Below are 16947 nucleotides of genomic sequence, written 5' to 3'. Positions count from 1 at the left end.
TTAAAGGATCATGACTTTAAATCCAGGTTGGATAAGTGAGATTAAATCACTAAAACAATTTGTCTGCAGGGCAAAACCATTGGTTTTTTCATGTCACAGTTCCTCAACTCAAACCAGTGAAATACACGACACCGGAATGCAAACCTCACAAATACTGTGTTTGCTTGTTGTCTGTGTTTTGACGCAGCCTTGGGCAAAACAAAACTTGGGCTGAGGACGTTTCATCTTCTGAGTCAGAGAAAGTTTTGAGATGAGGTGAGAGATATCAGGTGACCTCAGACTGTGTGTGTGTGTGTGTGTGTGTTGCCGCTATGTCTCTGTCATGTTTCCCAAAAAAATGCAGCTGTGACACAGAATGTGATCTTTTGATAAAATGCTGTTTTTAAGCACCTTTTGGTGCAACTGATCTCTGCATCATATAACACTGTTTGAAAGCTTGTTTTTTTTTCAAAAAACGGAGATAAAGACATACTTCTACACTTACGTTATTTATTTCTTGTGTGTTTTACCACACAAGTGCCATTTGCAGTGTCGCAAAAGGACAAAAATTCACTTAATCACATATTACAATAGTATGGCAAAGTATTAGGGCCAAACTGAAGGGAGAGAATATGGAGAATAAAGTCGTAATATTAAAAAAAGTCAGACTCTTTCCTCATTTTTTGTGCAACAGCACACAGATGTAACCAGTGGTAACCAACCATTTCCTCCTCCACAAAAGAGATGATTTCCTCCAAGTGTGTGTGATTCCTCCTTCCAAACAGACTCGGTTTCTTTTTGGAAGGAGTATAAGTATTTCTTTAAGTAAATCAAAATGTAACTTCTCGAAATGCTACATGTTCCTCATCTTGCAGCTGATCATCTGAGATTTTGCTTGAATATTATTTAGAATCTCATAATATTACAATAGACTCACTGTATAATTGACCTTGATTAAGATCTTTAACGACAGAAAACAACCAGCTGTGATTTGGAAAAACATTTACAGTCTCACTCGTTTAACAAACAGATTTTCTTCTCTGCTGCAAATATTCAGACCAGAGTTTGTTCCAATAAGTGCAGCACATTTCCTCTGTCCAGTCTGAGAATGGGTGTCAGCGCAGTTGGCCAATAAAAGGAGGAAAAGCGGTGACACATGAAGGGGTGTGGCCCGTTTGATTAAAGGGAGGCAGAAGATGACCACAGACAAAACTGGATTCAGTGCAAGCTCAGGCTTTAAACTACGTTTATAAAAGAGAGCATATCGTCTTCAAAAATACAGAACGCACTGAGCAAACGACGAGAATTGCTCATGGTTGTTTGTCCAAATCAAAGAGACTGTACCTTTCTTGTAACCCTTGAGCATTCCCTGATAGTGCAAGTCATCGATGAAGACACCGTCACTGCCCACGCTGTCCGAGGAGTTTCTGAGTCTGGGATCCATCGCCATGCTGCTGCTGCAGCCACTGTCACCTCAGGGATCCAAAACAAACACAACAGCCTGGAGGCAGCGGTGTCGTCCACTCCTGTGTGAGACGTCCACGTTTCTGATCGCTTGCTTCACACTGAAGGATCCTGTCGTGAAGTGGGAGTGTTCAAGTCAGCTGGAGAACACGAGTCTTCCTCCCTTCTTTTCCGAAGTGTCTTCATCTGCTTTCTCTGGGCTGTTTTTTTTTTTTTCTTTTTTCTTTTTCTCCTTTTACAGCAGCTCTTGCAAAATGCCTGCCCGCAGGCTTCAGTGTCAGAGGTTATCATTCAGCACAAAGTGAGCAAGTGAGTGAGTGAACAGGAGGGAAGGTTCTCCGCCTACATGGTGCAGCTCTGTCACTTGAGCTCAAACCTCATTGAGGAAAGGAGAGAAACGACACAAACATAAACACACCTGAGCTCATGATATACAGACGCAGATCTAGTTCGAAAATCCTGTCCTTTTGACATAATAATATCAAAGAAGGCTTTTTTTTTTCTTTTTTTTTTTTCCAATATTCCTGTTGGATTTTAGAGTCTGTGTTGAGATTTTTGACGCATCTTGCATACAATCAAGCGCTGTATGATTGTTTTGATGCTCCACCCTCAGCGTGCCACACGTGCCAGTCAACTCAACGCATCAACTCCATCACAGGGATGGATGAACCTTCGTTTGCTCGTCTCTACCTCCTCAGCTGCACTAGAAACCTCCTCTTATCATGGTACTTGAACGCACCAGCTGAATAGATCTAAACTATTCTAACCTAAATAGGTCAAAACTGCTCTACCATATAGCAATTATATATACATATATATGTACATATATATATATATACATATATATATATACATATATATATATACATATATGTGTGTGTATATATATATATATATATATACATATAGATATATACCGCAGCCAAAGCAAGAATACCCATAGGAAACTGTGACAGTGTTACACATCTATATGGTAAATGGTCTGTACAAAGTGGCTAGCATTGTTGCCTCACAACAAGAAGGTCACCGGTTCAAAACCTGGATTGGTTTGAGAGTTACTTTCATTTTCAAATTTTATTCTATTTCAATGCACCAACACACCAAGTCCAATTCTCCATGTGATCGTTGGGTTCTTCCTCCCACAGTCTAAAAACATGCAGTTTACTGGACACAAAATTGACCCCATTTGTGAATTTAAGAGCAAATGGCTGTTTGTTGGTGACCTGTGCAGGGTGTGACTCCGCCTCTCACAAGCCTCGCGTGGAGGATAAAGCGGTACACAATGAATGAGCGAGTCATGGTACGGTAGTAAGGGCAGCACAGAGGGTTATGGCTCCCAATTGATTTTGAAGACGCCCATTATTGATCCAGTGAAATGATGGATGCATCCACTGATGACTGAAACTCAGCTGTACAGTATGTGCACAAGTGTGTGGTCAGACCCTGGAGATGCCAGACAAGACAATCACACAGTGAAAAGTGGAGAGAAGCAGCAGAGCAGGACAGTCAAAACAATGTCCTCAGTCTTTTTATAAACCTGGTACGAACTCTGCTCTTCCATGAGGATGCATTTAAAGGAAAACTAGGGTTTTGGTTTCTGTGTCTGGTGGTTTTTTTCTCTGTGAGGCGGGTTTTACAGGAGGGAATCCAGCAGCAGGAAGAATAGAATCTTTTTAAAAGTTCCTAATGAGAACAACCTGCGCGGCGGAGCTTTTGTTTGGAACATGTGGTGTGGTCTGTTTTAGCCTTAGATACGTTTCCAAACTTGTACAAAAGCTTCTGTCCGACCACGCCAGCGAACCGAGAGACAGACAGAGGACGCAGTGAGAAGTGGCTTTCAGATAACTCTTAATGGAGTGACCACACTGCTGCAGGAACAAAGCAGCCATTGTGTGTCAGTGTGCACTCACAGAACAGTGCGCGTCTCTGTGCACGGGAGCATAAAGAAAAGCAGAATTGTTGCGTTTGAATATTTTCCATGTGCATGTAAATAAAACGACTCAAATCATCTACAATCATTTCTGATGAACTCAAACGTGTGTGTGTTCACACAGTTGTCCACTCTGTTCCGTCACACAGTCCTCAAGTACCCAAATACTCAAGTCCCCCTTTCACCTATGCGAAACATCAATTCTTCACACACATGCTGACATATAGTACGTCTCTATAAGGGAGAGATTTTTGGGATGCCTCAAAAGTGAGGTGGCTTGTCAGGACTTGAGAAATTGGAGCTGCTGACACTGTAACATAGAATCATCAATCCGGTAGTGAAAGTCCATTTTTGGACCAGTGAAATTACAATTTAGTGTCTTAAAAGACATTTATGTATCTTTACAGAAATGTACCCACTCAAACAGCAACGTTCTGTTTACTTGCATGAAGAAAAAGTTCATTCACGAGGTAACATTGCAAACAGATTATTATAAACATATTATGTATTAAAAATGGTGGTTAAGAGCGTTTGTGCACTGTAGATATTCACTTGCTTTTTCTTACATAACTGCATTTCTAGATTCCTTGTTTTACTGTCAAGAGCAAACCACTGGAGGCAAAGATCCCTATTTTTCTTCTCTCTCTCTTAGATTACATGATTATCAGTGAAGACTATCAACACCATGCTGTTTGGTACACATTCTGTGCTATTGTGTGGTGTGTTCTCCGTTCCCTCTCACTGATAACATGTGCTGATAAACCTGAGCAGTTTAGTTTTAACAGTCTTTGCATTCCTGCCGAGGGTGCGCCCACCCTGCTCACAGACAGGGGGAGCCGCCTTTCTGCGATAACACCACCACAGCCACCACAGCGACCACCCGCCCTCGTCCAAATCTACATCCGTGCATGTGACAGCACGCCGAGTCAGCGCCGCCGCTGACGACAGGAATGTGGACCAATGCAGGGTTCTCATCTGGCTCCTGACGGGGATTTACGATGGAATGAAGGTGAGAGGAACGAGGAATGGAAGCCCCCCGCGGGCAAAAAATCTGACAGATCCAACCTGATGCTGCCAACGGAGAGAGTGTCAAAGCATGCGCCGCCTCAGAGGAACACAGAAATCTGTCTGTTATTATTAGACGGAGGGACTGATGCCAAAAACAAACCAAAGTGGTGAAAGGTGGGAAAAAAAAACACACGTGATGAAGGTGAAGGTCGATCATTGTCGGTTCTTTTGTACAACGATTCCGATTCAGCTGATTGATGCCACCAGATTTTTTCTGGGGGGGCTGATATTGTTCGCCAATTTTCTTTTGTTTTTCTCCATCTGATAAAATAAGTATGATTCATTTACTATAATTTCCTTTTATTTATTTAAGGAAAGGGACAATGCATATTAATAAACATTATTAATTCACGTTGTAGCCAGAGGCTAATTTAACACCTCCAATCCATCCAATCCAATCCTGTGGTAATAAAGTGCCAGTGACGTTGGATGATAGTAAAGTGCTAATGTTTAAGACAGGTCAATTATTGTACATATTATATATGTTATATTATATTATAGATAATATATATATTAAAATATAAAGCGCATTGTTGCATAATTGGCTGATTGCTTACAGCCCCTTCAAGTATTGCACTCAAATTGCACGCAAATTTATTACAAAACACGCATTTCTTGAGAAAATGCAGTTGGGAGTGCTATTTATTGAAAATAAACTAAAACTAAAAAAACAACAATATTTACCACAGTGGCTCTAACCGGGCTCCGTAGATTTGCATTTGACTTTTTAAAATCTTTTTTGTGTCTTTTTAAACACAGGTTCCTTCTCTTGCATCTTTTTTTAGTCAAAGTTTGACTCTAAACATATCATTTTATGCTAATTGTTTCATTCATCCATTCACACACTGCCAACACAGACATCAGGAGCACAAGCGGAACCTGGAATCAAACCCACAACCGTCCAAGTTGAAAGACGACTCGCTCTACCACTGATCCTCAACATATTTCTGAGAACAAAAAATGTGCACAGCTGATGAATCAACGTGCAGGTGACAAACAATGCAACACTTTACTTGCAGCGCGGTTGCCATTTAAAGTCCCGCAGTCTTAATTAAAAAGGTCTGATGAGCGCTGAGAACTTAAAAAGGCATAAGCAGCCACACATGTTGTTTACAGTCTCCTGCTTATGGAAATCTGAGGATTTATGACGAGCACATGTGAGAGCCAAGACGTAATTAAAAAGCACAAGATGAGCTCTAATTTGTCTCCCTCTGCTGTTGGAGAGGCGTTTGTACAGAATATGAGTGGAGTCAGCGATCGACCTCACTATAAATCTACTTTAATGTTTAACCAGGAGCCGACAAACGTCTCGTATCAGCTCAGACTACTGTAAAAAGAAAAAAAAAACAAGGTCCAAGATCAGTGTGGGCCGTGCTCTGTTTGTTGACTTGTGTCTATGGACAGTCACTATTGATTGTGTGAAGGATTTATTATTTGTGAGTGTGGTTGCCATGGCGACATAGCAAAAACACATGAGCAGCCAGCGCAGAATTTCCAAATGAGTGGTTTTTTTTGGCCTGAAAAACCTCTGGAGAGCTCAGACTCTGGATTCTTCTCAGTGATTTAAACGGTCACAGATGTTTTATAGGAAATGGAAAAAAAAGATGTTTGTCACACATTCATAAACGTAAACAAACATCAAGCTGTGTTTACATTCGCTCGGAGTCAGTTTGTCTGTTTGTGAACATGGATCATGTGAGAAACACGGTTTATTCTTCACATGACATGTCGCTTTTATCTGTAACGTCACAATGAAATGACAAAAACAATAAAATCATTATTCACCGACCTGGCAGTTACTTTAGCGCATTAAGAGTCGTTTGTTTAATTATAATCTAGTTCCTCTTACTTGTTCCTGTATACTGATATTATTTGTGGAAACTGTGCTGGTGTAGATTGAGATTATGGGAGAAATTTGTTGGTTTAAATGTTTGTTAATTTCCAATTACCACCTGGAATGCTCGAGTACAGTGGTGCCCAAAGACTGGGTCGGTTCCACAGATGGGTCGCGGGAGAATTGTTTTGGGTCCACAAATTACATTTTTAAATAACAAGCATACAATTTAGTTGTAATTGATTTACTAAGCACCTCTATGAAGTTATATATTTACTCTTTTAAAATGATGTCACATGTTACAGATACGGCTGTAAATTATGCAAATTATGCCATTTCTGTTGGGATTTGGGTCACCATAGTTTGTCATGTTGTAGTAAAAAAACTGAGAAAATCATCACAATTAGAGTTTTTAGAGTGAGAAGCTGAATATTTATATCAAAAACAAAACAGCTTAATTAGCAATTAACTTAGTTGATCTTTCTGATTTATTAATATTATCATTATTGTTGTTGCGATCGTTTCCTTCTGCTTCATATTTTAAATCACTCCACAGTACTTTGTGACTGTGTAATGAAAAGGTGCTATTAATTAATTATACTATAATTAAGCTTATTATGATATAATTATTAACAACAACAACAATAAATTGAATGTAATTATAAATGTTGCCGTCTGTATTATTGTTATATGTATTACTCTACATTACTGTTGACTCTGTATATTATTTCACAATTGCAACGTTGATATACACTTTCATGATTGTAATGTTGATTTTTGATGTATGGAGTTGTTGACATGTTTACACAGTAATGAGGATCCAAAACAAAACAAATAAACTTGTTTTAAGTTTCATAAAAACGAGAATAAACGTTAACAAAGTAATGATTGAGGGTAAACATGTTCCACAGGCTTCACTGAAGAACCTGTTGGACTGAGCCGCAGGCGATGAAAAGGTTAACGGACAGTATAAACATTAGCAGCCCCTCCCCAACAGAAACAGCTCCTCCTGTTACAGTCTCACTCACACAGATGGAGACACGGACATGGACATAGACACGGAGATGGACCGGAGTGAACCGGACTTACCTGCGCAGCACATGCGACTGTACAGATGAGCACCGACTTCCCCGCAGCTCATTTCGTGGATGTAGTTTGTTCGTCGGTAGAAATATTTTTGCTCCATGTCGTTGTGCCAGTGTGGCGCGAGCGTCTCCTCCGCTGCGGCCATTCTGCTGCACGTTTGTGCCGCGCGTGAACGCCCCTCTATGTGTGTGTGCGTGCGTGCGCGCGCGCGCGTATGTGTGTGTGTGTGTGTGTGAATGAGTGTATGTGTGTGGAAGCAACAGCCCTCCAAAACTTTTCTCTCCGCTCTCTCCAAACCACATGGAGGAGGAGGAGGAGGGAGGACACAGAAGAAGAAAAAAACGCAGGGTCGAGTCAGATTGCAGACACTTTGTCACAGCCTCCTTTTGTTTGGTTCAGTCCAGATGAAGAGGAAAAAAAAGCAGCTTCATCCTCCTCCTACTCCTCCCCTGCTGCTGCTGCTGCTGCGCGTAAAATAATGATCTGTGCCACTAAAGCGCGCCAGGGAGGGACATCCCAGAATACACACGCACACACTGCAGGGTTATACATACACTGGTATGTCCTTATTTCTTTCCACAAATTACATAACGAGCAGACCCTCGTGTAATGCAAAGCAGACTAACTCCAGAGAGTGGACACACATATTGAAACCATTACAAGCTTCGACAGACTCTTCCTTCTTCTCTGTTGTGTCACAGTCAATGTAGTGACAGCTCTCATGCACGAGGGCACAGTGCAGGTCTAATAAATCACCTCGTCCTCCCATGTTTACAACAGCTGAAGGTGATAAATAACTCCCCGACAGAGGAGTCCTGTTTTCTCTCCTTCCTGGACTAAAATATTTCACTTGCTCAGACAGAAACTGGCACATCTCCAGAGTCATAACACGAACACACACAAGCCCCATGTGACTGTGAGCACAACAGTGAAAGTGTGATTTATCATTAGGGAGTGGTTGACTTTAAAGAACATTATCAGCAGCTTTAACAACCTGCGACGGAATATGTGAATGTACACCACTGACGATCACAAAAGCAGCCTTTGTATAAAGGCTGAACTTTATTTTATCAAAATAAAGTTCATTACAAAGTATTTAAAGGTCCAGTGTCTTACATTTAGGAGGCTTTGCTGAAATAAATGTAATATACCACCCATAGGTATGTTTAAATATGTGTAGAATCACTTTAAAATAAAAAATTGTGTTGGGTTTTTGTAGCCTTAGAAAAAGCCTTTAATATATACTTTAGTAAAGGGCCTTTCTTTATGGAGGCGGCCATCTTGTGCTGTCAAGAGTGTGATCCTTTCTGGTATGTGAAGGCCACTGTAGTTAATCAGAATTAAAGTATCCATCCGCACACTGCAAGAGAGGGGGCGGGGCTACAAATGGGTGGGGTTTCAATTTGTCCGACTCATTTCTAGGTCCGCCCACTTAAGGACTCTCTGCAGACAGACCCCTCTCCTTAGGAAAGGAAAGGATGAGGGGATTAGTCTTTTGTGTTTTATAATCTACAGTATCACCACTAGATGTCACTAATTCTCTCACACTGGACCTTTAATTATCTCTTCTTTATTTCTCGACTTGAAAAACAACATAAAGAGAACAACAAACTTCAATGTGGTAGTTAATGAAATAGATTTCTTACATTCAGCAATCTTATTCAACAAATACAAGAGCAAAATAAGTGAAGCTATGACATCATTGTTTTCCCAAAGTTGCGTATTAGTCATAGACGCAAAAAAACAAGGGTGGTGTTTTGAGATTCTCTCACTCTGGGACCCAGTGTTTCCAAGAATAGCATTTTAGGGGCTCCCCAAAAGCCATTTCTGTGTGAAAATAAAGCCAATAACTTTTGTGGATTCTCCTAAACTTGTTCTCGTGTGTAACATTGTACTTGTGTAAGATATTCCATGGTATTATAGTTACAACCATATTTTAAGTTTTTTTTACAGTAGCTTCAATGTCTTTGTAGATATAGTCAGTTTTAAGACGACATATTTGCAAATTTAAACAAACCATAATAAAATAAGAATGATATCTAATCTACTTAATTCTCTAATGGCCTTGATACACAGAGTTTATTTTGTACAACAGATGGCAAGCCTGACTTTAAGAGAGTCTTACCACTGATGTGTTTCAAATTACTTAAGTTATTGTTGGGGCATGTGAGGACGTGTCTGGCACACAATTGTTTTACCACTCGGAGCGTCCTCAGACAATGGCCTGTTGTTTTTTTTTCCCCCAACACTTGTTTGTTCAGTTCAGTTCAGTTGCCCTCCTTCCTTAAATCTGTCATTTCTGCCAACAGTGAAAGGAAAGTGAGTCACAGCTGTACACCGCATGCCAGAATAGAAACCCAATCCTCCAGCGCGTTGTATTGTACCACACATGGCATGTGGTCGAGCAGAAGCAACCGTCAGTCGTCCACGAACACTGGGTGTGGCTTCCTAAATGGTTTTGGACGAATTCAGTGTTGAAAGACGCGTTCGAGACGAATTCATTAACCAAAGTGTCAAGACAAGGGAGGAGTGGAACACCCAAGTAGACACGCGACGACATTAAAATTTCACGTTGAGATCATATCTAACTAAAGAATAATCCATTTATGAGATTATTGCAATCGTTTGCAAATAGTTCTCCTGTGACCCATCTGTGGGTCCCGACCCAGTCTACTCATGCAGACACCGCTTGAGATGTACCATATCATTTCAAGCGGGTTCAAGGGAGTTGGGAAAACTCCAAAAACAGATAGATAAAAAATTATCTATCTGTGGGTCCCGACCCAGTCTGAGAATCCCTCCACTAAAGCATAAATTGCTTAAGATGTAGCATCTCAGTTCAAGAGGGTTGGGAATACTCTGAACATGTGTTCGGGGACCCAAAGGAAATCTCCTGCGACCCATTTGTGGGTCCCGACCCCGTCTTTGGGAACCACTATTTTACAGTGACACACACAGTCACTTGGTAGGTGACTCTTTATCTATGCAGCCACATGGAGACCAGATTCCTTTAAAAGGTCCCAAGGTTCTACGTAAGGCCTTGTGGAAGGAATAGCAAGCAGCCACCTTCTTCCTCTGGTTTGTTATGACATGTCTCCGGGATACTCAGTCCACCGTCCTTCCCCCGTGTCAGGTTTATTACCCTCAGCCAGCAGACATGTGTGGCGCTCCATGAGCTTTTTTTAAACCTGGCTCTGGGTGAAATCCCTTTTGCCTACTTTCACCTTCCCGGCTGTTTCAAAGGCACCTTGTTGCTGCAACAATATGTGGTGCAACTTACACAAGAGGTCAAGCTGCACCTTAACCATCGGACGTATTGACACGTACTGTAGACGTTTGATTTGTGCTGGACCTGAAATGTAAACAATGACCTCACATCCAGACAAACAGAAATCAATTGACACCGTCTTTCTACGCCTGCGGTATAAATACATCTTTAAAGTTCAGACAGCAGCCGTTTGGAGGAAGGAACACGGCCACTGCTGATGCACAGAGTGTAGAGTCACGGTCCGCACTGCGGCAAGCACGCGGCTGAAAGCAGATCTCCTCAAAAGCCAAACGGTTGAATATTGACAGAAGGTAGAGATAGCACCCGGCTGACTTTTGCAACGTCATGTTCTCCCTCGATTTGCCAGTCAAACGAGTCACCCGAGTGTTTGTTCAGGGCCTCAGCTGAACTCATCTCACAGGAACACACACGGTCACTCAAGTTACACAAACGGACCTGGGCTGGAGATACAGTCCAACCTGAGAGTTGTATAAATCATGCTTTCATTTGCACTTGTGGTTTACGTAATGAGCCTCCGTGTGTGCAATTTAGCTTTCAGGAGGAAGAAATGCATTTCTGGTCGATATTGATGATTATTGTGATAAATGTCTGAAAATGAAAGAAACACTTGGGGAAATGCACAAATCAGAGGTAAAACCTTCATTTACACACACGGTTTATTGGCCTTGTGTAACATTACTACTAAAGAAAATCATATTGTCAAAGAGAGCGTCTGTGCCTGCTGGTTCTCATCTCATCACCTATGAAAGTTACTCAACCGGTCATAACAAACTCAGCCAAGTCCCAATTGTAAATATGTGCTAAAGGTGTGTCTTCCTTGACTTCCTTGGAATTTACTAGACCACTGGGAGTGATAACATAAATAAGAACACATCAGTGCCAGGCTTCAGTCGAGCAACTTTCAAAACAACGTGCATCCTCTTACTAATGCTTTATATTCTGATCATTATAATGTGACTTAAGGCTATACTTCATTGTTTTCAGCGGCTTTATTGTGTAAGTCTCTTGTGGTAAAACTGGTTCTCATTAAACTCTGAGCCAGAAAAGGAACACACATCCTTTATCTCACTGCACCTGCAGACTGTCATCCAGACATCTCTTTAATTCACCTCAGGGTGTGTGGCTTACACGGGTGTGGCCACCAAGCTGTGTCAATACTAAAAACAGACGTCGCTGAGGTGTGTCTGGTGACGTGAAAAGCCTGGGACAGCTGAAGGTAACCTTAAGGCTCCTTTTTGACCACTGGTAGCACGAGTGCTGCATAACTTCAGAAAATTCCAAGAAGAAACCGGCTCCTCAAGTATATTTACATGCCGGGAGTAACCACAACTCAAGGCAGATGAATAGTCTCTTATCAAATCCCCTTAAAGGGCAACACAACTCAAGCAGAAACTCAGACTTTGAGAAAGTTTTTAAAGGCACTTTTCAAGAAAAGCCCACATGCTGCTTAAGTGTGCACAACAAAACTCTGATGATGGCACAAAAAAAAAAAAAGTTCTCCAGCTCTGACGTCACCTAACTTCCAGTCAGCAATTACAGGGTTAACTGCAACAGCTCCAAACCAAACTGAGACTATGAGGGGGGGAAAAAAAGTAGAAGGGAGGGTGGGGGCGAGTGAGGAAGAGCGAGAAGGAGTGTGCGCCACAACAGCACACAAGTCAAGAGAGCAGCGACGGCCGCTGAGGAGTGAGGACAGCCGGCAGAGAAATTTATTTACACAGAAAAGTTGCTGAATTCTACCTTCCACTTCTCTACGGCTCGTATCTGCGACTCTCTCAGCCTGTTCTTACCTTTCTTCTTGCGAACTCTCCACTGCCAGACCGCGATCAAGGTAACAATGTGTCCCACAACCACTAGGGCTGGGAACACATTTCCAGGGGGGCTTGCCGGCATCGGGCCTGGTACAAAGTGGAGAGTCCCAGACTCTGACGGCAGGTGGGCGGGAACACGAGAGGAGGTGGGGGAGGAGGGAGGGAGGGTTAAAGGTGAGGAGGGGGAGTGGAGGCAGTGCCTAGGGGTGTGTCGCCATCATGGACTTAAAAACGAACGCTGCAGCCAAGTTGTCCGTGACTTTTACAAGAGAGAATGGAACGAACAGGCACCCCTCCCTCTCTTCTCTTCCCTGTGACTCAGTACAGTGTTGAGAGATGTGGCCAATCTGCCTGCCTGCCTCTCTTCCTCCCCCCTCCCTCCCTTCTTCTCTCCCTCTTTCCTTTCCCTGTAGTTTACAATTCCTCTTTCTTTCTCCTCTCTATTCTCTCTTCTCAGTTGTTGGCACTTAGTTTTACGTTTGACTCTAATTCTCCTAATTTACAGTATTGACAAAGCTTGAAAAGAAATTTTATCCTCTTAATTTCGTCCTACAGGAATTGCCTCACCACTTTCCGAGCTGCAAACTATCTGCAGGAGTTAATAATACATAAGGCACACGCGCACACACAACACACTCGGCCTTGATAAGAAGCTTTGATAAGAAGCTAAAAGTACAGTCCTACTCCTTATTTTTACCCCTACTCTTCTACCTCTTGTCCTTGGAGCCAAGGAACAAGTTAGAAGTTGGGACACCCTTTCAAAACATGTATGCAGACATATTTTTGCCAACGATTCAATATGCCACCATTCATTTAAAACAAAACAAAACCTTTGTTAGCAGATGCTGCATCACTATTGTGGACCGTACGCATATTAGCAAAGCAGAAACATGTTAGAAAATGTCTTTAACACCTGAGAATGCGAGTGGACCATTTTATGGTTGGCAGAAGAGACTGCTAACACATTTTGTTGTGGTTATCATAGCCACACAACGTAATAACCAGCGTTGGCATTATAACATTAGCTAACCAACGCTAGCTTTGTGATGGTAACAGCGTCCTTGGTTTTGGTTAATCTGGGACAAAATGTCATAATCCTTTGTTTGACGAGTGCCTCTTGTCCATTTCAAGAGCTAGTTAGCTACCTCTTCCTCAGAAAGTGTCAGAACAACAAGCAAAACACTTTTTTTCACCAGATTAACCAAATCCAAAGAAACTATTATAGCTAGCTATATGAGTTAGCATGTTGTATAGCTACACTAACCACAACAAAACATGTTTTCAGTCTCTTATGCCAGTTTTCATACAGTTCTAACACAGAGGTACTATAGTAACGGAACATGAATTGACTGATACCAAACTGAGTGGAGTCTAGTCGAGCAGAGTAGTGCTAGAACTGTATAATGGAAAAGTGCCATAGTACATTTATGAAGGATGCGCCAATACAACACTCATTATCGGTATCTGATAACGAACAGATAAAAATGTAAAAATCTGATGCAATACATGTAAATATGTAAAAAAAAAAAAAAAAAAAAGTGGGCTGTTTAGAATAATATTTTACACAGTTGGAGAATTATTTCTCAGAAAAAGCTTGAAATGGCACAAACTTGTCTTGTTAACAGCAGGTGATATTGTATCGGTAGTGTGTGATATCGGTATTGGTATTGGACACGAAAAAGTATATCCATCCCTAAGTAAAATTAACTGGTCCACTAATATCATGGCACATTCAATTTCTACCAAAAACTCGCGTCTACTTTCGTCACAATGTATGACAGTCTTGGTGTCTCGTTTCGTTTTATCCACTTCTCCTAGTAACCGACTTCCAAGGAGTAATGAGAAAGGTGACTGGGCCAAAGTCTGTCAAAGTTTCCACCCCATTCCTTCTATATGGTTTCCCTTTTACCCGCTGAAGCTTCTTCGCAGTTATTTTCCATCATGGTTTTACGAGTCATAGATCAGCCCCTCCTCTTTCTCCCCCCCCCAAGTGTTTAGGCTGCAGCCATGATTCCTCCATTTTATTTTTCCCTTCACAAAAAAATCGCCCACTCGCTATCAATCCCTTCCCATTATGCAACCTCACTACGTTTCCTTAAAGTCTAATTGCTTCCTTATGCTTGGACGGCAGAACCAGTGCATATAAGATTCCCAGAAAGCTCACAGTCGTTTAAATCGCCTGCTGTTTCAGAAACTCCAACTGCATTTTTTTAAAAACTCTAAATCATGAAGTGCCTTGTCATTAACAGTGAAAAGCCTCGAGGGGGGGATCTGAGCCTCTTATGACAACACCACTATAATCCACACTCATTTAGACATTTTTTAAACGTGTCAATCAGCCACACTTACAAATGCTTTACTGACAAAGTGCGGTAAATACCTGTGGAAACATTTGCACTGCGTGTCAGGTTCTAAGACACATGCTTTTTTTCTTCTAAATATAGTCTAGGTTACACCTGTGCATGAACTGCCCTCACAGAGATTAGTCCTTATGAAACCTTTATGGAATACTTTAGGGCTGAATCTAAAGTGTTTTCTTTATTATTATTATTGACTATTATTATTAAAGAGTCCATAGCATGGTCCTATCTCACTTATATGTGAGATATGGAGTTGTACTTACAAACATTAAGTCGTTTTTATGGTCAAAAATGTCCTAGTTGCTACAAACGAGCCGATGTAAATGTCTCACCACCAGTGGTAGGCATCTTACTTTAAAAAAGTAATTTGTTATAGTTACAAATTACTTCTCCCAAAAAGTAATTTTTTATGTTCTATAACGCTATTACATTCTATTACGGACATAGTGTGCACGTTGTAATGACCAAACCACACCCGCAGAACACTGACTGTCTTGTGATTGGCCAGCCAACGAGAGCTTTCCCACTGTCTTGTGATTGGCCAGTTACCTGGAAGTGATGTAACTGGCACGTCAGCTCTCAGACCATGGATGTATTATAAGAACTGGATAGAGCACCGCCCCTCTGATTCCGTTCATTCCTATGGAGTTGCTCACCCAGCGCATATGCCAAAAAAGTTTCTGACTTCCGCGTTTATTTCCGGGTTGTGTAGAGCATGAGCATGCGCAGTAGTGTTACCCCCCATGATGCCTTTTGGCTATGTGAAAGAGCCGTCCGCATTCTCGCCTGGCTCGGCGCGTTAAAAATGTATAAGAAAACTCCAAATTGCCTTCATTTGTTCACATTTCTCGTAAAGTGTTCACATCGTACACTTCCCTGATTTTTCTGGGCTTGTTATGGCCTATAGGAAGGTTTTTCAAATAAGAAAAATATAGAATATAAAAGATCTATACATGCCTATGTCCATGTCTGGAGGTGTCCTGTGTACAGTTTTATAGGCGTCTCTTTCACTATTATGGTCAATGGGAAAATTGCTTTCTGGGCCCGTGAGTATTTTTTGTTGCAGTTCACCGAAGTGGCCACCATCACAAAATTGTCTACAAGGCAGAGGGGGCGGTGCTCTATCCAGTTCTTATAATACATCCATGTCTCAGACCCGCAGCTCCCCCTCTGGAAAGGTGGATGCACCACTAGCAATTATCAAAACATTGAGTAATGCCGTAATCCCTTACGCATTTGATCCGGATTCTGACCCAGAGTCAGAAGACACTGTGACAAGTGAAAGACTGCTGCAGGACGCCTGTAGCTTGGATAACGTTGTGGTTACCGAGATGATAAACACACATTCAAATGAAACACGAGCGTAGCGTGTAGCTTAGCCTGTAGCTAATCGCTAATGCTAAACGACAAAACAAGCACACAAAGACAGTTTTACGGGTTGTAAAAATTGTAATATACGTATTGTTGGCACTGCTCCTTCCTTTAGGTGAAGTTTGGTGCTGTGTCCTGCTTTATATTGCTACTTTCAACCGTAGAAGAAGAAGAAGAAGAAGAAGAAGAAGAAGAAGAAGAAGAAGAAGAAGAAGAAGAAGAAGAAGAAGAAGAAGAAGAAGAAGAAGAAGAAGAAGAAGAAGAAGAAGAAGAAGAAGAAGAAGAAGAAGAAGAAGAAGAAGAATTACTCTTGTTGTAGCTGCTGAGCGTATTGTTTGTACGGAGCTCAGCAGCTACAACTAGAGTAGTTCTTCTTTTTCTACGGTTGAAAGCACGTCACTGGATGTGCCCGGACTCTAGTTCCCGGACTAGGAGGTGTTTAGAGGAGTGGTGAAATTCGCCAGTGACGTAACTAGTCAATGGAAGTACCGTTACGCTTCATAGAGCTCAGGAAAACAATCAAACCCTGCGCTCTCAGCAGTGGCTGAACTGATTGTTATGGACTTTTAGGGCTTCATAAACGAGGTAATCGAGGACGCAGATACACACAAAAACGGCACTTAATTGGCACTTCCGGGCTATGTCCTCGTTAATTAATCTGTTGATAACATTTGTTTTGGTCCAAAAAAATGTTGATCAAAACTCAAAGATTATGCCTTTAAATATCAGATATTCAGTCATCGTGTACTTGCTTT

At 41.6% G+C, this 16947-nt stretch overlaps 1 protein-coding gene across 14 annotated transcripts in view; it reads right to left on the bottom strand.

The window, feature by feature from the left end:
- The window catches only part of pleca (plectin a), a 115986-nt gene that overhangs the window by 41739 nt on the left and 57300 nt on the right, over positions 1–16947 (bottom strand). For 2 of the 14 annotated variants that reach the window (XM_058619665.1, XM_058619668.1), the window contains exon 1: positions 12441–12558. The exons of 8 other annotated variants lie outside the window; for them this stretch is intronic. In XM_058619665.1, the coding sequence (XP_058475648.1) occupies positions 12441–12543 (103 nt within the window). In that variant the 5' untranslated portion in view covers positions 12544–12558. Of the gene's footprint in view, positions 1–1323; positions 1565–7364; positions 7559–12440; positions 12559–16947 lie in introns of those variants that run through there. 4 more of the 14 variants (XM_058619662.1, XM_058619663.1, XM_058619664.1 and 1 more) reach the window with 2 other exon arrangements.

Source organism: Solea solea, chromosome 20, assembly GCF_958295425.1.
Source record: "Solea solea chromosome 20, fSolSol10.1, whole genome shotgun sequence".
In the NCBI taxonomy this organism is placed as follows: Eukaryota; Metazoa; Chordata; class Actinopteri; order Pleuronectiformes; family Soleidae; genus Solea; species Solea solea.
The sequence above is the reverse complement of the archived record's forward strand: the minus strand, read 5'-3'. Positions and strand labels throughout refer to the sequence as shown.